Genomic DNA, 22,709 nt, shown 5'->3' with positions numbered 1-22,709 from the left:
CGGGTACCCTACCTGAAAACAATGGGCATGGGCAAGACTTGGAGAGATTTTGTACCCACGGGTAATGGGTATCCATACCCGCAATATATATGAGTAGGGTATGGGTATGAAATTTTGACCACGAGTAACTCAATGGATACCCATGAAAATTTTATTAATGGAAATAACTCTTATGGCATGTAGGATCAACATCTAACTCCTGTGGCCCACTCCAAATCTCGTATTCCTTATACCGGCCATGACTCATAGGCCTGTAATTACCTGGCCACCACTCCTCCTACGTCTTATGGGACTCCTCGAAAAGATTAAATCTCGACTCCTCGCTACCAGACTCTTGTCCAACTCTCGATTCAGCAACCCCCATTCCCACCACTGCCTCCCACTGCGTTGGGCTTGCGCCACCCATCGGAGGAGCTCCCGTTAGTGCTATATTGCTCGCCCATCATCACTTGAATTTTAAACTCATTTTATACCTGTTAAAAATTTAAATGTTATATATTGAACTCACTGGGTATCCATTGGGTATAGGATACCCGATGGTATGGGTGTGGGTACCAATTTACGCCATGGGTATTGAAGTGGGTAGGTATAGAAATTTTCTATGGGTATGGGTTTGGGCAGAAGGAGGTTGTACCCGCCCATACCCTATCCATTGCCATCCCTAGTTGTCCTTCGCCTAGTGCCTAGGCGGTGCTTAAACGCCCTAGGCGTAGCCTAGGCGATTATATAATTTTTACTATTAGGGTGTATATGTGGTTATTATATGTGTATTCTATTAATTTAGGGCATATAAGTACGTTAACGATCAGCTACTACGATTGGAATGGGGCCCTTTTGGCATATCAGTGCGATATGGCATGATTTCTCGCTTGGGTAGACAATTTCTTACTTACTCTGTCTAGACTTCTGCTTATGCCCTAGGCGAGGCGTTGGACCATTGCCTAGCGCCTAGGCGTGCCTAAGCGCCTCCTAGGCACTGCCTTTTCCAACAGAGCCGCTGCCACAACAACTGGCGTCCCAACATGTTCGGTGAAATGACCATGACATACAAAATTTAGTTTTTCATTTTCATTGATTTTTATGGGACTTTACATTTTGTATGCATTTTGATATGATGTCTGGGGTATTTTCTTCAAATTTGATGCGTGTAGTGTGGATGTTGAAACTTTTTTGATGATGGCATATGTGACAATAGAAAACAATGGTCGTGATGAGGAGAATGCAAATGCCAGCGATGGTAATGGAGGCAATGCCATTTGAGAGCTATATGTATTCGTGTTCTATGACTTTTTTGTGTGTTGTTGGTGCATAATGCTTGCGGTTTAGACTGAATTTGAACTTGAATTTAAAATGTTGTTAATCGCTGTATTACTGCAAAGTTTTAATTATCATGTTATAGTTTGCTTAACCCAAATAATGAATGCCACATGTATGGCACGAAGTAATACCGTTTTGATATTTTTACAACTTAAATTGCCATAAGAAACAAAATCAAAAAACTGAAACTTACTATCCAAACAGAAAGTTGTTATGCTTCACAACTAAAGTTGGTCCTTGCTTAAATATGCATGTAATTATGAAATAGGCGGCCAAAAATCTTCTCATGCCGTGCGTGCCACTCGGCCCAGTCAATCCCCTCTTACCCCTCTTCCCCACCCGAATCCATCCACCTACGCACGCGCCCACCTCCCCGCCGCCGGAGCGGCAGCGATGGACGTCGCCGAGTCACCGGACCTCCAGGCGCAGCTGGCCGCGGCCGTGCACGCACTTAATCACGCCTCGCATCCCTCCGCACGTCTAGCCGCCAACCAGTGGCTCCTCGGCCTGCAGCGCTCGCCGCAGGCGTGGGCGCTGGCGGCCTCGCTCCTCGCGTGCGCGGATCATCCGGCCCCTTCCGCCGATCTACTCTTCTTCGCCGCCCAGATGCTTCGCCGGAAGATTCAGTCACCCGACTACCCGCTCCCGAACAACGCCGCGCAGCTCCTCGACGCGCTCCTTGTCGCGGCCCGGCGTTTCTGCCTTGCCCCTCCCCGGCTGCTCACGCAGATCTGCCTGGCCCTCGCGGCGCTGGCGCTCCGTGCGGAGGGAGGGGTAGACGGGCTTTTCGCTCGAATGCCGCACCTACCCGACCCCGCCTTGCTGGAGCTGCTCACCGTGCTCCCCGAGGAGGTGGCGCAGGATGAGAGCGGTGACACGGGGGTCGACTCCGTCACGCGGTGCAGGTTCACGCGTGAGCTGCTCACGCACGCGCCCGCCGTGCTTGAGTTCCTGCTAGCGCAGTCTGAGAAGCCGGCCGCCGCGGACGGGGTGCCCCTCCACGAGCGCAACCATAGACTCCTGCGATGCCTACTCAGCTGGGTATGTACGGTCCTTCCTTGCTTCACCCTCAACTCAATATTTCAATTGCGTTCGTCTCTCGCTCTCCCTGTGCTAAGAGAAACGGCATTGTTGTAGGTTCGCGCGGGATGCTTCTCGGGAGCGCCGGCGTCCGCCCTCGCCGCACACCCACTTCTGACGTTCGCGTTCAACTCCCTGCAGGTGCGAACAGTGTACCCACTTCGACCAATTGGTTGTTCACTCATCACGTCCTCACATGTTGTTTCATTCCTGTGTGGCTGATAAAGGCGTTCTTCTCGTTTGAAGTGGCCATAGAGGTTATGACCGAACTTGTCAGCCAGTACCAAGTAAGTTCCGTTCTTCTGTACTGCATTAGTGCAATCGACTCATTGAGTAACATCTACTGTTTAATTGTTGTATGAAATAGTGCTTGAAATGGACCCTATACCAACTTCTCAGTGTACTACTTACTTTTCGTGCAGTGCCTTTCTTTCAGTTAAATTGTAGTTATCTTTATGAAGCATCATGAAATAATCTGGGTCTGGACATTTCAGTTGATTCCAGTTCTGTTCTCTTTTCACGTGCAACACATGCATTTTTGCTTCTCTTTGCACGTGCAACCACTGCATTTTTGCTGCTTCTGTGTGGTTGGTGGGCTAAGAAGCTCCGTGTCAGTGGCGGAGCCAGGATTGGAGCAAGCCCCGGGCCCAAAAAAAAATTGCCGCAAGGGAAAAAAATAACGTCCATAGGGCTTTTAGCTATCGTAAAAGATACCCCATACAAAATATGGCTCAATTGCACGAAAATTTTAGAATTTAAACTCAATGTGTAACTATACAACAAAATGGATAAAAACATGTCAAAAACTACCAAGAACAGTATGTGATGAAAAAGAGTACCAAATCAAAAGAAAAATTTCATAAGAGAATGCATAAACGTCAAGTGAAACAATTATCGTTGATACAAATATAAGAACTTACCACTTCGACGAGGTAAAAGCCCTTTGCGAGACCTTATCATCAATACTTGCAAATACATCTCGCTCAATATGAAATCTCTTCATCTTGTTTTTCTACAATATTAAATGAAATTGGCAGATTACATCAATTTGAGTTCAACAATACCCTAGATATATGTCTGGATACATACACACATTATTGCAATTTAGTTGGGAGCAGTTTATAAACTGACATTGTAGAACACGATAGAAGTGGAAGCATAAGGGGAAATTGGGAAAGCATAACAAAAAATACCAAGGTGTGGTAGTCAAGCAGCCAGGCACGCCACGCGGGCGATTGGATGAACGACGCACAGGAGGGCGGTCCGGAGTGGCCGGGACGGCGGCGGCGCCGGTGGCCGGCGCTAGCGCTGAAGTCTGGACACTGGAGATTGATCTTGAGTGCGTCGTTGCGATTTAGGTCGGCGGGGGCCGCGCTAGCGCTGGCGTCTCCTGACAGACTCGTGTCGTGCGTCCATCCGTCAGTTTGAGATGAGACGGCCCAGGCTGACGTCTCCTGTCGCGTGCGAGTTAGAATTTTTTCTAGGTTAAGTTAGATCGTGGCTCGTGGGGGAGGTCTCCTACTCACCTGCTGCGTGCGTGCGCGAGTTGGAGGTTTCCTCGTAGTTATGTCCGTTTAATGAGGTCAGACAGCCCATGACGCTCTGGGCTTTCTTCATTTTACTGGGCTGCACCCCGGGCCTACAGAAAAACATACATATATAATAGCCTAGTAAAAATTCCACGCCCCAGGCCTGGGCCCTGGGTGCCCGGGGCCCAGCTCCGCCCCTGCGTGTCATGGTATGAAGTAGGAGTACATAGCCTGAGTTGATGAATTGAATGTTCCTTATTTTTCCTGTTCAATTATGTGTTGTTTTGCCTATGTATTGCCCAGCCAAGTATCATGCAGTGTTGTTGACTATGCAATGGTACTGTAAAGTTATAAAATGGCGGATGTTGCGCCCCCTTTTGTTTCTGTTTCTTAGAAAAAGCCACTGTCCTTCTGTTGAGGTTGCTGACTAGCAAAGCACCGTTCAGCAAATGTGCTTCCAACTCATAATGAATGAGAATTCTGATGTATGCTGGTATGATTGTAGGAATTACCGCAGGCATTTCTAAGCAAGATGCCATACATCAGAGAGGTTCTTCTTTTGCCAGCTCTAGCCAACAGAAGTGAGAAGATTATTGCTGGTCTTACTAGTTTGATGTGCGAAGTTGGTCAAGCAGTAAGTTTTTTCTTGTAAAGTTTTTTGTGTTTTAGCATGATGGGCAGGCCTTGTTTGTTTCAGCTTCAATTGGCTTCAAATCACATGTGAATTCGCTTCATTGGGAATCAACTTTGCCACTGAAGTACACCTGGACGTGCTTCAGGCAATTGCACTGAAAATGGCCCGAATCCAGATTCAGCTTCACTGGCAAAGCTGATTTCAGATAGCTGTTTGTTTCGGCTTCTGATTTTTCCTATGAGAAGCTGCTGCCTAAAGCTGAAACAAACAGAGCCGTAGTCTAGATACTCACAATATGTCTAGTCAAAATTAGTTTCCCAGTTAGGGTTTGCTTTGGATGGACAATATATTGTTGATTCTACCTTTTAGCTTTTGTGGCACTCTCTTATCACAGAGAACGCTAGAAGCTTGGCGCCACTTCATCCATACGACTTCGATTCGATGGCTCACATCTTCATCGATATTACCATCCTTCTACAGCATTGACCCCAAATATCGAAAGGTGTCCTTATGAGGCACCACCTGTCCATCAAGGCTAACCTCCCCCCTCATGCCTAGTTGTATTGAAACTGCACCTCATGTACTCAGTTTTAGTTCTACTGAAGTTTAAAGCCTTTCGATTCCAGAGTTTGTCTCCATAGCTCTAACTTTCTATTGATCCCCGCCCGACTATGATCGACTAGCAGCACATCATCTGCAAAGAGCATACACCATGGGATATCTCCTTGTGTATCCCTTGTGACCTCATCCATCACCAAAGCAAAAAGATAAGGGCTCAAAGGTGACCCTTGGTGCACCTATTTTAATTGGAAAGTCATCAGTGTCGCCATCACTTGTTTGGATACTTACATGTCCTTGATGAGGGTAATGTACTTTGTTGAGACTTTGTGTTTCTCCAAGGCCCACCACATGACATTCCGCGACATCTTATTGTAGGCCTTCTCCAAGTCAATGAACATCATATGCAGGTCCTTTTGGTCCCTGTATCTCTCCATAAGTTGTCGTACCAAGAAAATGGCTTCCATTGTCGACCTTCGAGGCATGAAACCAAACCGATTTTTGGTCACGCCGGTCATTCTTCTTAAGCGGTGCTCAATGACCCTCTTCCATAGCTTTATTGTATGGCTCATCAGCTTAATTCCACGGTAATTACTACAACTTTGAACACCCCCTTCTTGAAGATTGGTACTAATATACTCCACCTCCATTCTTGTTGCATCTTGTTTGCCCGGAAAATGAGGTTTTAAAAGCTTAGTAGCCATACTATTGCTATGTCTTTGAGGCCTCTCCAACCTCAATGGGGATAAAAATAGGGCCCATTGCCTTGCCTCCTTTCATCATTTTAAAGCCCCACTAACCTCAAATTCCTGGATTCATCGCACAAAATGCCTACTGGTATCATTCGAAGGAGTTGTCCAACTCAATGGTAGAGCTCTCATTCTCTTCATTGAATTGCTTGTCGAAGTACGCCCACCATCTATGTGATCTCCTCGTCCTTCACCAGGAGCTGATCTTATCCGTCCTTCATGCATTTGACTTGGTTCACATCCCTCGTCTTGCTCTCTTGGATCTTGGCTATCTTATAGATGTCCCTTTCGCCTTCATTCGTGTCTAAGCGCTAGTAGAGGTCCTCGTATGCCCTACCCCTTGCTTCACTCACAGCTCGCTTTGCGGCCTTCTTTGCCACCTTGTACTTATCTATGTTGTTTGCACTCCTATCCAAGTGTAGGCTTCTGAAACCGTTAATAGCCTTCTGGACATCTATTCCACTACCAGGTATCGTTAGCTTCGATTCTACTTCCCCTGTTCACCCCAAACTCTGAAGCCACCTTACGAATGCAAGTCGCCATCTTCATCCACATTATTTGCATCATCTCCTTCCTCCCAAGGGCCCTCCTTAATAACCCTGTCCTTGAAAGTCTGTGCTGCCTCCCCCTTGAGCTTCCACCATTTCGTTCTAGCGTCTTTGGCACGCCTATCCTGCTGGACAAGAATACGAAAGTGGAAGTCAGCCACCACAAGCTTATGTTGAGTGACAACACTCTCTTGGTATCACCTTACAATCTAGGCAGCACACATGTCTTCTCTTCTCAAGAGGACGAAATCAATCTTGCTAGAATTGACCACTACTAAAATTCACTAGATGGAATTCTCTCTTTTAAAAGAGGGTGTTATCTACAATCATGTCATAGGATAGTCAAGGTCAATACATCTTCTCCTTGATTCCTGATGCCATAGCCGAAGACCCCATGTGCCCCTTCAAAACCCGTGTTAGATATACCCACGTGGCCTTCGAGGTCTCCTCCTACGAAGAGTGTCTCGCCAATAGGTACACCCCTAACCATGTCTTCCAGGCCTTCCCAGAACTCCCCCTTGGTGCTCTCGCGCTGATAACATTGAGAACCAAGTCCCCAACTACTAGCTTGACGAGGACAATCTAGCCCCCTTGCCACTTGACGTCTACCACTCCATACTCGAGGCTCTTGTTGATCAAGATGCCTACTCCATTTTTGTTTGTAGTTGTCCCCGTGCACCACACAACTTGAAGCCGGTATACTCCACCTTCTTCGCCTTTTGTCCCCTCCATTTGGTTTCTTGGACGCATGGGATATCAACACCTCTCCTCACCGCTGTATCAACTAGCTCCCATAACTTACCTGTCACAGACCCTTTTGTTCCAACCACCTAAGCGGATCCGACTAGGCTCGGCTAGCTTGCTTACCCTTCACACTTCAAATGCGAAGGCCCTAGCTCATTTTTCACTACACCCAGGCGTTGATGTAGAGCGCCACTAAGGATGCATCGACCCGATCCTTGTTCACTCATCACCATATCCAAATCAAGATACGACGCCTCCCAAGGGCGTGATGCCCGTCCCTTGCCCATTTAACACCACACCCATGTTCCCATATGGCGCGTCGCTAAGAGGGTTATGCCCCAACGATGTACTCCCTCCGTAAATAAATGTAAGAACGTTTAGGTCACTAAAATAGTGATCTAAGCGCTCTTATATTTCTTTCCAGAGGGAGTATCATATAGGAGTGGCTGAGTGTTCTTCTGGGTTTCATCTCCATAAGAGTGGTTGAGTTTTGATGTTGGCTCGCCAAGCCTATCACAACCCTCCTCCTTTACTTGGGTTTGGGACCGGCTATGTTGAGGCAACATAGCGTTGCAGCGGGACATCGAGTAGATTTCTAAATGCTATGAACGCCTTGGTTTCAATGGAATCATTAAAATGTTTTTGTACTAATGGAGTACTGATATATTTTGGACATGTATGATAATTTTGTGACAAGTGTTCGAACAAGTGATGTCGACACCGATGATTTCTCGATTAAGATAGGACTGCATCAGGGGTCAGCTTTGAGCCCTTATCTTTTTGCATTGGTGATGGATGAGGTCACAAGGGATATACAAGGAGATATCCCATGGTGTATGCTCTTTGTGGATGATGTGGTGCTAGTTGACGATAGTCGGGCGGGGGTAAATAGGAAGTTAGAGTTATGGAGACAAACCTTGGAATCGAAAGGGTTTAGGCTTAGTAGAACTAAAACCGAGTACATGATGTGCGGTTTCAGTACTACTAGGTGTGAGGATGAGGAGGTTAGCCTTGATGGCCAGGTGGTACCTCGGAAGGACACCTTTCGGTATTTGGGGTCAATGCTGCTGGAGGATGGGGGTATTGATGAAGATGTGAACCATCGAATCAAAGCCGGATGGATGAAGTGGCGCCAAGCTTCTGGCATTCTCTGTGACAAGAGAGTGCCAAAGCTAAAAGGCAAGTTCTACAGGACGGCGGTTCGACCCGCAATGTTGTATGGCGCTGAGTGTTGGCCGACTAAAAGGCGACATGTTCAACAGTTAGGTGTGGCGGAGATGCGTATGTTGAGATGGATGTGTGGCCACACGAGGAAGGATCGAGTCCGGAATGATGATATACGAGATAGAGTTGGGGTAGCACCAATTGAAGAGAAGCTTGTCCAACATCGTCTGAGATGGTTTGGGCACATTCAGCGCAGGCCTCCAGAAGCTCCAGTGCATAGCGGACGGCTAAAGCATGCAGAGAATGTCAAGAGAGGGCGGGGTAGACCGAGAGAACGTATCCTGTGAAACGGACGGACTCATGCACCAGGTGCACCACCAGGTTATGGGCCATTAGATTCGAAATCAAGGGGCAAGATGCATCTGCAAGGGGAGCTGTTGGTACATTTGCAAAACAGACCTTCAAATCTAGCTAAATATATCGGATGGACCTCCCAAGGCTAGTTCGTCTACCTCGCTTTTCCTCTGTTCTGTACTACTACTCCAGGTCGCTCTGTACTACCGAGCTACTGTTTTAAACAAGCTGAGAAATTTGACAAGGTGTGCTCTTGTATCAGCTAATCTAACTGTTATGTGATTGCTCATTGCTGACTTTAGCAAAAATTACAAAAAATTCAAATTGATTCTTCACACAGTTGGAAAGCTCAACAATATTAAGAAGTACTGTATCAGATAAGCAGAGAAGCAGATGTGGCCTCTTTCCTAAAAAAAGTTTCAGAGAAGCAGATGTTGTTTTGCAACTGAACCAAAGATCTTTAGATGCTTCCATGGAAGAACATCACGTCTTTTACATTAAGACATCACAAGCATACACATCAATTGTACGGCAACCACCCTTCTAAACTACAAACAAGCCGCATACTAAATTTTGTTACCAAGTGTACTTTCTTGCTGATTACATGGTTCCAAAAAAATCGGAGCCTGAGACAACCAGACATGATCTGTACTAGTATGGGAGGTGACATTATCAGTTTCATGAGCTGCCAACTAGGAGACATATGAAGATGACTCCTACTTTGAAGATTGTCCGGTCATGCCTTCAACTAATCGATTTGAAGATCAAAGGCAAAATATTGTTGGAGCATGAAAGATGGTCCTGAATCTGAATAATCACCGAATAGTCAGTTCTGGAGCAACCATAAAAAACATGATATAGAAATATTTACCTGCCAATGAGTGGTTGCCGAAGAGGCTTATGTGGCCTGACAATATGTATGCAAGTAATCTTGATATGTCATTCTTCACTGCAGCTATATAGTATAAACAGTCGTTATTGGGAAGCAAAGGATAGTGAGATGGAGGAAGGGACAATAACTCAAACGAAAAACAGAAGAAAAAGAAGCACAACAAGTTTGCATTCTGATTTCTGAAAAAAATATGATAATTATCTCATATCTTTTTGTCAAAAATAGCCCCAACATATTAGATGAAAACAATAAAGTGAAAGTGTACCCAAATATTATATGAAATAAGTTGCTGTGATATTACCTCAGATTAAAATCAGTACCAATATCTAGTCAACTATAGTTTACTAAAACAAATCCTCCAGTCCAGTGGCATGCAAATAAAGTGAGCATGAAATTCTATCCACTGAAGGAATCAATTTGACAACCTAAATAAGATGATAATAAGGTACAAGGGTGTGCTTCCAAACCAGGGACATGCCACCTATGCAACCAAGAGCAGGAAATGGCGATGCATCGTTTTATGCATAATTCTTGGATGCAACAACTTTGGCTACCTGCCTTGTCAATGTCAAATGCATCTTCTGATTTGCATAAGAACATGAAGAATTGCAGCCCTGTTCGCGGTCCCCATCTTCAACAGATTTACTAGCTCCAGGCAATAAGACTCCATAATGACCTTCCAACATAGTAATGAGCCAAGCCAAACTTTGGAGTGACACCCCATCCTGCAAATCCATTGAAACTAACATAGGTTATGAATCTCATAGCAATCACATAAGCAATCATAGGCAGCTCTATCCTCTATGTGAAACTAACATTGCATTGTCTTTTACTAAAAATTTGCTACCAGATAAAACAGGGATCCCAAAGTATCACATTTATAGAATAAAAAGGTCAGTTCACTACTATATCATGTTTTTCAAACAAATTATAGGGAACAATATATGAGGTTTTGCAACGGATTGTAAGGAACACCCACATTCTGCAAGTCATGATTTAGTATACATTGTATATAGGAGACTGAAAAAAACCAGTTTCGTCCAAAAGATGAACCACTGTAGATAATAAAATCAGGAAGATGAACTTGTTAATGCTTTCACGAAGTTCAGTTGAACATTGTAAAGTACAAGTTCTGTTTAATATTGTTTACGAATAAAGGATCCAAACAGGGAGTGCATCCCTTGTAATTTGCATGAAGATCGTAGAAATATACTCGTAGCTCATACCTAAATATTGTGCTGACAGCGCACTATTCCAAATCTTAATCAATAAAAACATGCCTTTTGAGAAAAAGCATACAGACCTAGATCTAGATCCTTGAGCTGCTGTAGTTGGATAGTGCCACCGGCGGCGTTAGTGGTAGATTGAGTATGCCCTCACAACGAGGCGCTGCTGCGGAAGACGAAATCGAGGCACTGCTTTCAACAAATCAGGTCACCCATCTGGATTTCAGTGAGACGACGCTCCATTGGTACATGATTGAGAGAGATCAAGCGAAATTTACTAACCTATTTCGCCTGTTGGAGTGGTACAGAAGAGAGAGAGAGAGAGAAGAGAGAGAGAGAGATCGGTTCTTCAGCTCGCTGGACCTTAACAATAGCACCAGGCGGCTGCACTGGTACAGAATCTGGCAAGGGGAAGAACACGATCGGTGAGGTCAAATTGCTGCATTTAACTGCACTGCAAGGACTATTCTGCAAATGTGCCAGCAGTCCCATCCTCGCACTAAATCCTGTCCCTCTATTTTGAATCCAACGGCCCATGTATGGCTGGAGCATCTTGTGCACCAGTTTGCTCGTTTCACCAGATACGTTCTCGGTAGACCGAAGTTGACATGGGAGGAGTCCGTTAAGAGAGACCTGAAGGATTGGAGTATCACCAAAGAGCTAGCTATGGACAGGGGTGCGTGGAAGCTTGCTATCCATGTGCCAGAGCCATGAGTTGGTTGCAAGATCTTATGGGTTTCACCTCTAGCCTACCCCAACTTGTTTGGGACTACAGGCTTTGTTGTTGTTGTTGTTGTTGTTGTTGTTATATATTTTGGATTGTCTGCATTGATATTGCTATAAAAAATTGGCACGTGGTCAAGTACGCACTAAATAGGAGAGAACCTGTTATGGCCGGTTTAGCTAGGCCCACCGGGCAATCTTAGCCCACAAGTTATCTTAGGTTAATTCTTATGCAAGTTATCTTAGGTTAATTCTTCTGCAAGTTATCTAGGTTATAAATATAGGCTGTAAGACTCTTTTTGGAATTAAGCAATAAGAAGATTATCTCTATTGCCCGGCTCCCAGAGGAGCCGGAACCCTAGCCGCCCCCTGCCTCTTGCGCTGCAGCCGCCATCCTCCTCTCCCGCGACGGCGCCCAGCCGCCGGCGCGGCCGCTCATCGCCACGCCCAGCCCCCTCCTTCCCCTACTGCCTACGGCCAAGACCGGGCAGAACCCTAGCTCCTAACACCTTGGTATCAGGTACCCGGGTTTCGACCATGTCTTCACCGCCTCCAAACCCGCCACCACCGCAGCCGCCGCTGCCCAACGCCTCCCCCACCGCCGCTGCCACCAATCCCACCAACGCCGCCGCTGCGTCGTCGGGCACCACGGCCTCCCTATCGGCGCCAATCTCCCTCGCACCCGGCACCACGCCGGGCCAGGGCCAGCCACAAACCCCCCTCCAGCAACCACCGCCGTCGCCTCCCCCAGCGCCGCCGCAGTTCACACCGGAGGCCATGGCCGGCGTGCTCAACGACCTGGTCGTCGCGGTCCAGGGCATCCGCCTCTACTTGGCGGGCCCATATGGGCTGCCTCCACCGCTTCATCCGGCCGCGTCCGCGGGCCAGCAGGCGCTGCCATGGTACTCAGTACCGGCGGCCACGACTGGCGGCTTCGACGCCGCCTTGGCCTCAGTGGCTGACGCCGTTCGCGGCGCCAACCGCGCCGTCCCTCACCGCGCCATCCCTCCCGGCGGCAACGGTGCAGGTTCCACCACCGCCCCCGCCCAACCCTAGCCTGGGCTGGTCCTCGCCGAGCGGCCTTCCGATCCAGGAGGTCCGTTTCCCTTCGTCACCGTCGCCACTTCCTGGCTGGCTCCACGGGCCGCCGTCAGCTTCCACGGAGGCCCGGCAGCCGTCAGGGTTCCAGTTGTAGCCCGAGGCGTCGGGAGCCACAGGGGACTACGCCGGCCCTTCCACCCTGGACCGAGCTCCGTCATCAGCCCTCCGTACCGCCGAGGCAGTGGGCCAGGGCGCGCCACACCAGCAGCCGCCCCGGTTCGCAAAGATCGACTTCGCCACGTATGACGGTTCGGACGACCCGCTTAACTGGCTCAACCAGTGTGACCAGTTCTTCCGTGGATAGCGCACGCCCGTGTCGGAGCGCACTTGGCTGGCTTCCTACCATCTCCGCGGGGCCGCCCAGACATGGTACTACGCCCTCGAGCAGGACGAGGGCGGCATGCCACCGTGGGATCGCTTTCGTGAGCTATGTCTTCTTCGATTCGGACCACCGGTACGCGGGAGCCGCTTGGCCGAGTTGGGCCGCCTACCGTTCACCTCCATGGTGCAGGATTTCGCCGACCGCTTCCAGGCACTAGCATGCCACGCGCCTGGTGTGACGGCCTTACAGCGGGCGGAGCTCTTCGTCGGCGGCCTTCCCGACCACATCCGCGTGGACGTCGAGATGAAGGGGCCACAAGACCTTCAGACGGCCATGTACTACGCCCGCGCGTTCGAGCGCCATGCGGTGGCCATCCAGCAGGAATCACCGTCCCGGACCGCCGGGTTGCTACCCAGGCCGGATTCCGCGCAGGGTCGGCCTGCGCAGGCTTCTGCGACACCCCTCGTCGCGACCGCGGTGCGGCAGTTCCGCCGGCTCACATCAGCCGAACTGCTCGAGCGTCGTCGCCAAGGGTTATGCTTCAACTGCGATGAGCCCTACACGCCCGGCCATGCCTGCCCGCGACTCTTCTACCTGGAGGTTGCAGACTACATTCCGGAGGACACCGTCGCCGCCGACCTGGCCGCCCCAGCTGTCGAGAAGGTGTTTGACGCTGGTTAATCGCCTCCAGGAGTTCCGCAAGTGCTTCCCCACCTTACAGCTCGAGGACGAGCTGTTTGTGCAGGCGGGGAGAAGTGTTATGGCCGGTTTAGCTAGGCCCACCGGGCAATCTTAGCCCACAAGTTATCTTAGGTTAATTCTTATGCAAGTTATCTTAGGTTAATTCTTCTGCAAGTTATCTAGGTTATAAATATAGGCTGTAAGACTCTTTTTAGAATTAAGCAATAAGAAGATTATCTCTATTGCCCGGCTCCCAGAGGAGCCGGAACCCTAGCCGCCCCCTGCCTCTTGCGCTGCCGCCGCCATCCTCCTCTCCCGCGACGGCGCCCAGCCGCCGGCGCGGCCGCTCATCGCCACGCCCAGCCCCCTCCTTCCCCTACTGCCTACGGCCAAGACCGGGCAGAACCCTAGCTCCTAACAGAACCTATGCAATTTGTTTTGTGAAGATTGATCATATTGCCATATGCCATCGGGCATCCGTTCTATATACAAGAATACTAAAGATGAATTGCTAAACATGAGCGTTTTTCATAAGAGCCATTTAATTTTGCAAGCTGAAGATTGAAGTAACAATTGTCATTCAGTAAATAGTGCAGAAGGTTAGATACATCAAGCAAATGAAATTAGTTTCTAGTGATGGACCAACTTCTTAATATTGCTTCAAAAAGTATTATTGCAAGCAGGCACAAACAAACCAAAACAAGCTACTAATTCTAGCTTGTGAGTTTTGGGTGAAAAAAATTACTATCATATATAATCACATTTTCTTGACCTAACTGGTGATCACAAATGAGATTTTTAGGCTACCCACTGAATGTAGTTCACAACCACTAGTGATAGCAACATCTAGAGATCTATTTAGTCTTTCCTAGATGATGAATGCGATAAAAATCATCTAAAAAGCGAATGGGGCAAAAAAATGAATTGGATCAACACCTTATGCAAGATAAATTAAAAAAAACTCTCCAGATGGAATGACAAAATTCATAGATTTGTCATACGTACTTAAATCGAGCTATGATGCAACTACTAATAAGCAGGCAACTATAGTTGGTCTATTGATCTCCACTCTGGTTGCATGCTGGAGAAATTTGGAAGCGTAAATTGGACTGAGAGACAAAGAGACCATTGCTACTGAGTTGGAGAGCGTAAATGGACTGAGGTACAAAGAGACCACTACCACTGAGATTGGAGATTTGGAGGTGACTAAAGCAGCACAAGGTCGTGGAGGAGCAACTCCACCTTGCTGCTACAAAGTGTACAACACAAGTGTTGAAGGAACTACTTAAATGTATTGCGCTAGATATCGCTCTAGAGGCGAACATAGGCCGATATGGCAGCATGAGTTCAATCCGAAACTCCTAGAGCACAAGATCTAGTCCAAAATCTTAGATAAGAACACCAAGTTCTATTATAGGTAGCGGGGTACGTAGTATGGTTACAAATTAGAGGTGAAAGCCTTCACATCCCACTTCTACTTATAGCTGGAACACTCTAGAAAACATTACTCAAGATTCACCATTCTACTCATAGCCAGAAGACTCTAGAAAACACTAGGTAGGGTTAAGAAAAGAAAAGAAATACTACTAGAGTAGAAGTATCTGGAAGTAGCTAAACAGATTTGACATATGTTTTCCCCCTCTATTGTTCCTCATCATTCTCCCCTGGCTGTTTGGAACTCGACCTCGAATTATCTTCATAGAGTGCTTCTTATGGGTGATAGAGAGTCAAGTCCGCAACATTGAATGTGTTGGATATACCCATCTCGCTTGGAAAACCTATCACATAACCATAATCATTTATCTCCCTCATAATAGGCAATCTTTCTTTTCAGATGTAGACCAAGTTGTTTATATTTCTGATTTTGTGCATCCAGAACACCACGAATTTCTTCAATAACAGTGTAATTATCAGCAAAGGGCAATGCTTATTTTGAGTTTCCCCTTGATGGTAGCTTCACCAGGTCCACCACATGTGTTGGACCTTTAGTGTAGCAATGGAATAAGGACTACTTCTTGTGGATCTATGCTTGGAGTTATTGTAGGACTACTTCTTGTGGATCTATGCTTTAGTGTAGACAATAGTCTATCTCTTGCAGAGTTCTACAATAACTCCAAGCATAGATCCACAGGAAGGAGTCCTTTTTCCATTGTCTACACTAAAGTTCCAACACATGTGGTGGACCTGGTGAAGCTACCATCAAGGGGAAACTCAAAATCAGCATTGTCCTTTGCTGATAATTACACTGAGTTATTTGAAGAGATTCGTGGCGTTTTGGAAGCACAAAATCAGAAATATAAACAACTTGCTGATTGCAAAAGGAGGCCGAAATCATTCCAAGTTGGTGATGGTCTACCTCCGAAAAGAGAGGCTGCCTTTAGGTGTTAAGGGAAAGCTTAGGCAGCGAAGTGTGGGCCCTTCTCTATCGTGAAGAAGATAAATCATAATGCTTATGTGATAGATCTTCCAAGCGACATGGGTATCTCCAACACTTTCAATGTTGCGGACTTGACTCTCTACCATCCAGAAGAAGCGCTCTATGAAGATAACTCGAGGGCGAGTTCCAAACAACCAGGGGAGAATGACGAGGGACACTAGATGAGAAGAAAGAAAAACACATGCCAGATCTGTCTGGCTACTTCTAGATACTTCTGTTGTGGTCTAGTATTTCTTTTCTTTTTTTTACCCTACCTGCTGTTTCTAGAGTTTTCTAGTTATAAGTAGTTGTGAGTAGAGAGATGAATCCTAAATAATGTTTTCTAGAGTGTTCCAACTATAAGTAGAAGTATGTGAAGGCTTCCCAAAGCCCTATAAATAGAGGTCCTCAGTCCTCACCTCTACTTTGTAACGGAGACTATGTAGCCACTACCTATAATAGAACTTGTTCTTATCTAAGATCTTGGAGTAGATCTTGTGCCCTAGGAGTTCTGGATTGAACTTTTGCTGCCCTATCGGCCTACATTCGCCTCTAGAGCGATATCTAGCACAACATGAAGTTGTTCCTTCAACACTTGTGCTGTACACATTGTAGCAGCAAGGTGGAGTTGCTCCTCCACAACCTTTGTGCTGCTTCATCGACAATCACCTTCCCGTCGATTGACACATGATGGGATGGGGCCTTGAGAGGTATAGACAACAACCACAAGCGGTGGCGTGTAGTGGGTTACTTATCTACATCATGTGGAACGCCTGGATTGAGAAACCGCCACATCTTCAACGGTACGAGATTGATGTACATCAAGGTGGCACACCTTGGATTTGAGGATATCATGCAGAGGGCCATGCATGGCTTTCCAGCCAAGAGTTAACCAGAACCAGGAGTACTTGGCATGAGGAGTTGTTATTAGGGGTTTTGGTGTGTCCCTGTTTCAGAACATGTCCACTTTGGAAATATTCTTCTCCTTCATGAAAAGGCAGAGCTCGTCCCAGTTGCTCGAACGCGCATATGGTCATGTTTTTTATTCATCTCCAAAATGCAGTTTTTTTGTTTTGTTTGAGACTTTGTTGAACAGAAGCTGATAATTATTCGATTTTCTAGGCACCTGGTTTGGTTGCAGAAGGGAGTAATGAAGCACTTTCTCTTTCAGATGCACTTTTGAGGTCAATCTATTGCACTGCCAATGTGGTACTTTTCCCTGAGTTTTGAAATTATTGGCTTTAACACTTGATGCTAATGCTACACTGTAGTTTAGTTCACTCATTACCTCTTATGATCCTGAAGGACTTTACTCTCAATTGCAGATGTATAGCTTTTTCTAGTGAAGACTGGGAGATCGCAGAATCCACCTTGCAATTTTGGTAAATTCCCACCTATTTTCATGAATCACAAATGTCTTCCTTTCCTGGGTTGGGGTTAGCAAGTAATACACATGTACTTCGGAACATCTCTCTCTCTCTCTCTCTCTCTCTCTGGCGCGTGTGTGTGTGCGAGCAAGTAATACACATGTACTTCGGAACATCTCTCTCTCTCTCTCTCTGTCGTGTGTGTGTGTGTGTGCGAGCAAGTAATACACATGTACTTTGGAACATCTCTCTCTCTCTCTCTCTCTCTCTCTGGTGTGTGCGCACGCGCACACACACATGGAATGAAACACCTGCTGGTTGCTCTAGCTGTGGCTTACTGTTGCTTATATGAGCATCAATTAGTAGGCAAAGTGTTAGCTTGTATTTGTGTTCAGATTTGAATATCATTTCCACAACTGTTTTTCTGAAGTGAAGCAAAGTTCTTAATCAATGAATTATTTATACACACAGTACCGAAATTTTGTAGGTGCAGTTTGGCACATTGTATTCTTGGAATCGATGAGCAAACATCCAAAAGGAGTGCCACACAAGAGTTGTTTCTCCCTGTTTTTTCTTCACTGCTAGATGCTCTTCTTTTTCGTGCTCAGGTTTGTCTCTTTTCCCTCAATATCATTTCCAGTTTGACCTATCATTATACTAGAAAATTTCCTATTGCCTCTCATATATTCGACATTTCTCCTATATCTGGCGTTTTTGTACAGAAGTTCTAGAGATCCAACTATTTTCTTATGCCTTTTAAATTCTGGTAATTCACAGATTATTGATATCGATGAGCATTGCACTGGCCGAGTATCTTCCATACCTGATGGACTAGTACAGTTCAGGCTGAACCTGGAGGAGCTTCTTGTTGATATTTGTTTGCTTCTAGGTGCTCCTGCATACATTAATAAGGTATGTCTGTTTTGCTAAAAGGTGGCATTACCTCCCATGGCTACTCTCTGCTTCTATCAATGCATCAAAACACAAAGTTTTTGCATTTTCCTGAAAAAAATAAATCATCTTGTACTGTCCAGATAATGTGCCCCGCTCATGGGTGTAGCTTTATAGAACCTGTATTGATTCCTTACTAGGTAATTGCCCGTGCGTTGCAACGGGAGGCACAAAATATTTTACTGGTTTTTCTTCAGTACAAATACTTACTGAGTTAATGTGATTGTATAGACAAAAAATGGGTTTTAACGGCCAATTGAATCATCACTTATTGACTTAACAAAAAAACGTGATTATGTTTGGTTGGGTGGTTGGAAAAACCGCTGGAAAAAAACAATGATAGGAGGGGGGGGGGGGGGGTGTGGGGGGGGGGGGAGAAGGAAGAACCTACTGATATTTCCTAAATCAGTATCCACCGGCATAGTATCTACAATATTTGGCGGTCTGTATGTAAGGATTTCAAGAGGAATGAAGGAGGGAAACGAGAACATTATCCTTTTTTAAAGTATATAGGTGATTGCCAGTGCATTGCCATGGAATAACAAAATTAGAAATAAAGACAATGATCAATACATCATTACAATTTACAAGAGATCTCAATTTACAACGTGCACATCACATGGGGCTTATGATTGTGTTGCGATAAATATCACATTATACTCATATTAAGTACTCCCAACACTCTTATATTTCTTTACGGAGGGAGTACAATTTAGGTGACTCAATACTTAAATGTCGAGTGACATGTTTATTATCACGATTCAGTCCAAGAAAAAGTGTAGCCTGTTGATCTTGATCATATTTCTGAGGAAAAGGCGCCCGTGCATTGGTACAAAACAACATGCAGTATTTCCCTTGATCGAATTTTTGTTCTTTCTTATCAACCCACACATCAAGCACAACATCCATGTGGTGCTTCCATAGCCAAATCAGGCAGTGTGGTAATTAAATCATATCTCTTATAGCCCACTATAAGTGAGAAGATTCCATAAGCATGTGTATGTGATTGCTGCGAGTCATATTTGTCTGTCCAGTTGTGGACTGCACACTGCCACTGCTTCATTGCTATTTCCTTAGCTCAATTGTACTCACGATTCCTCTGTAAAATAATTGGTGTCATTTAGAAGTATCTATTCCAAACATGATACTCCCTAATATGGATCGCAGGAGTATTATATCACAGTACATCTGAAGAGAGCGCAATTCTATTATATTGTGGGAAAACACAAAATTCAAAAGGTCATGTACCTGTGACTGATGGATGAAAAGCAAATGGGCTGATATTTGGCGTGGGCCGCTCACCCAGAGTCTTGCGAGCCAGCAAGGCTGTCTGGCTGAGTATCCAGAGTTGCCTGCCCAAATATGAACAACATAATAGGTTATACAAGCAGAGAATTTGCAAGTTAATGCATTGATCGGAATTATTTCTTCACACATGGAGATTTGGACATACAAAGATACAAGATATAGCTGATTGAAATGAAAGCTTAGTTCAGTTCAGATTATAGAGATATAATTTTAAATCTTTACTCGCATTAATAACAGTATTGTTAAGCCATTCTTTTTCATATACTATTGTAGTTCAATCATCACCATGATCATGTGTTACCGAAAATATCAAAGTATATATGGTATATACTATTGTTCATGTCTTGTTAAAGAAATAAACTATATGGAGTATCAAGGATGCCATACCAACTAACAAAAATACCAGAGTATATATTCCACTTACACAGCCGATTCTCCTATGCAACTTCATAATAGCACACTAATCCCCTAAAATTAAACACTGTAGGGCATCTCATGACCGTCCGCCGGGGGGGGGGGGGGAGTGGGCGGGCTGATCACCTTGCGGTGCCTGCTGTCCAGGGCGATTGGCGAGAACGAGCTCGATGCGTTTGGCGACCTGGGCGGTGGCAGCGGCGCAGAAGGGACGGACGAGCGTGGGCGTGAGGTTGAGAGGGAGGCGACACACAGTGTGCACCGCGATCGCTATGTCTGGTGGTGGGTGAGGATGCTGTTAGAGTTATAATATAAGTCATGTACCCCTTTGTATTTATCCGGTTGTATAAGGGGTTTCCTGCATATGTTCCACACCTGTACATGTATATATATATCGGCCTATGGCCTCATGGGAATACAAGTTGCATATTCCTAACATGGTATTAGAGCTAGGGTTAATTTTGTCTGCACGTTGCAACTCGTGCTATCGATTCCCAGCCGCCTGTCTCATCTCGCTCTTGATCGAAGCCTCCGTCCTTGATCTCCTGAGTCTCCCGATCGATCAGCCCCCGGCGCGACTCCCGCCGATCGCAACTCTCCCGATCGGATCTCCCCAGCCAGCCCTCCCGATCGGACTCTCCCCAGCTGGCCTTGCGATCATCCTCGCCGGCGCCGCTCGCTCAGCCACGAGTCGCCCGCGATCCGCAGCCTGCACCCGATCAGGTCGCCCTGCCCCGCCACGATCAGGCGCCCGATCCTCCAGTATCTCGCGCTGATTCTGCTAGTTCCCGACTCTGCTGTCGCTGGTGCTCTCGTCGGTTCTCAAAAAAAAATCTGCTGCATCGCTATGTTGCTGTTCCTCGCTGTCCGGTGATCTTTGATTGTACTAACTACATCGAGTTTACTGGCTTCATGCGCATTCACATGCGTGGCATCCGTCTTTGGGGTGTTCTTTCTGGCGAGGTCTGCTGTCCGCCACGTCCAGTTCCTCCGGTGGCCCCTACTCCGCCAACTCCATCGGTTCTTCCTACGGATGCTAATCAGGCCGCCAAGGATGCGGCTAAGGTTGCTGATGAGGCTGCTGATCGTGCTTATGATGAGAGGGTTTTGGCTTATGAGGAGGCTCTTCAGACGTATCATGGTGCTCTGTCTGTTTACACCCAGTGGCTTGATGATGATGCTCGTGCTGCAGCTGTTCTCACTGCTAGTGTTCTGCCTCAGTTTGCTTCTGAATTTCTGGGTCTTTCTACTGTCTTTGAGATGTGGACCCGTCTTCGTGAGCGCTATCAGCCCTCTGGTGATGCCTTATACCTCTCTGTGATCCGTCAGGAGCATGCTCTTCAGCAGGGTGACTCTACTGTTGATGACTTCTATGCACAGAGTTCTGCTATCTGGCGCCAGCTTGATTCTCTCCGTAGTGCTGGGTGTCGTACCTGCCCCTGTTGCCAGGCTGTCCAGGCCAATTTGGAGTTTCATCGCGTCTATGAGTTCTGTCTCGGCTCCGTAAGGAGTTTGAGCCCCGGCGTGCTCAGTTGTTTGCTCGTGGCCGTATTTCTCTCATGGAGGCGCTTTCTGAGATTCGTGCTGAGGAGACTCGCTTACGTGGTGCTGGTTTGCTGGAGGTTCCCTCTGTGCTCGCTACTCGTGCTCCTACGCCACTGCTCACCGACCCCTTCTCGCTCGAGTGCTCCGCCGCTCTTGCCCACTCCTTCTGGAGGCTCAGGTCGCCCCCGTCCACATTGCGCCTATTGCAACAATGATGGTCATCTTGAGTCTCAGTGCTACACGAAGAAGAAACACCTGCGCAAGGCTCGATCATCATCTTCAGGGACTTCGTCATCTACCTCGACAGCTTCAGCCATTGCTTTGACTGAGCAGGATATTCTGAGACTTAAGCGTCTGCTCGCGGCTTCAGGTTCTTCCTCGACGGGTACTGCCGGTTCTGTGACTGATGCTTCCCGCACTGAGCAATCACCCTCTACACAGTCAGGTACATCCCCATGGGTTCTGGACTCTGGAGCTTCTTTTCATATGTCTTCTCATTCTTCCACTTTGTCCTCTCTTCGATTCACTGGATTCTCCTATTCATGTCTTCACTGCTGATGGTACTCCACTTTCTGTTGCTAGTAGAGGCAATCTTACTACTCCTTCTTATTCTGTTCCTGATGTTGCTCATGTTCCTCGACTTACCATGAATTTGTTTTCTGCTGGTCAACTTACGGATTCTGGTTGTCGCGTCATCCTTGACGTTGACTCTTGTTCTGTCCAGGACCGTCACACGCACACTCTGGTTGGGGCTGGCCCTCGCCGCCGTGATTCTCAGGGTCTTTGGGAGTTGGACTGGCTTCATGTTCCTTCTGCTGCCACCACCATCGCCAGTTCTTCCGCTTCTGTCGCCTCCGTCACTGGTTTCCTTCCAGCAGTGGCATCATCGACTTGGTCATCTGTGTGGTTCTCGGTTGTCCTCTTTAGTTCGTCGAGGCCTTCTGGGGTCTGTCTCAGGAGATGTCTCTTTAGAGTGTCAGGGTTGTCGTCTTGGCAAGCAGATTCAGTTACCATATTCACATAGTGAGTCAGTGTCTAAGCGTCCTTTCGATTTAGTTCATTCTGATGTCTGGGGTCCGGCCCCTT

At 46.8% G+C, this 22,709-nt stretch overlaps 1 protein-coding gene across 1 annotated transcript in view; it reads left to right on the top strand.

Moving 5' to 3' along the window:
• The first annotated feature begins 1,600 nt into the window (after nucleotides 1-1,600).
• The window catches only part of LOC125551427 (transportin MOS14), a 37,650-nt gene continuing 16,541 nt past the window's right edge, over nucleotides 1,601-22,709 (top strand). The window contains exons 1-8 of the mRNA XM_048714675.1: nucleotides 1,601-2,358; nucleotides 2,455-2,538; nucleotides 2,625-2,684; nucleotides 4,432-4,560; nucleotides 17,161-17,222; nucleotides 17,364-17,420; nucleotides 17,893-18,013; nucleotides 18,183-18,317. Coding sequence (XP_048570632.1) covers nucleotides 1,711-2,358; nucleotides 2,455-2,538; nucleotides 2,625-2,684; nucleotides 4,432-4,560; nucleotides 17,161-17,222; nucleotides 17,364-17,420; nucleotides 17,893-18,013; nucleotides 18,183-18,317 — 1,296 coding nt within the window. The 5' untranslated portion in view covers nucleotides 1,601-1,710. The remainder of the gene's footprint in view (nucleotides 2,359-2,454; nucleotides 2,539-2,624; nucleotides 2,685-4,431; nucleotides 4,561-17,160; nucleotides 17,223-17,363; nucleotides 17,421-17,892; nucleotides 18,014-18,182; nucleotides 18,318-22,709) is intronic.

The sequence above is a fragment of the Triticum urartu genome, chromosome 4 (assembly GCF_003073215.2).
Source record: "Triticum urartu cultivar G1812 chromosome 4, Tu2.1, whole genome shotgun sequence".
NCBI lineage: Eukaryota > Viridiplantae > Streptophyta > Magnoliopsida > Poales > Poaceae > Triticum > Triticum urartu.
Note: the sequence above shows the minus strand (reverse complement) of the source record. Positions and strands in the feature narration are given on the sequence as shown.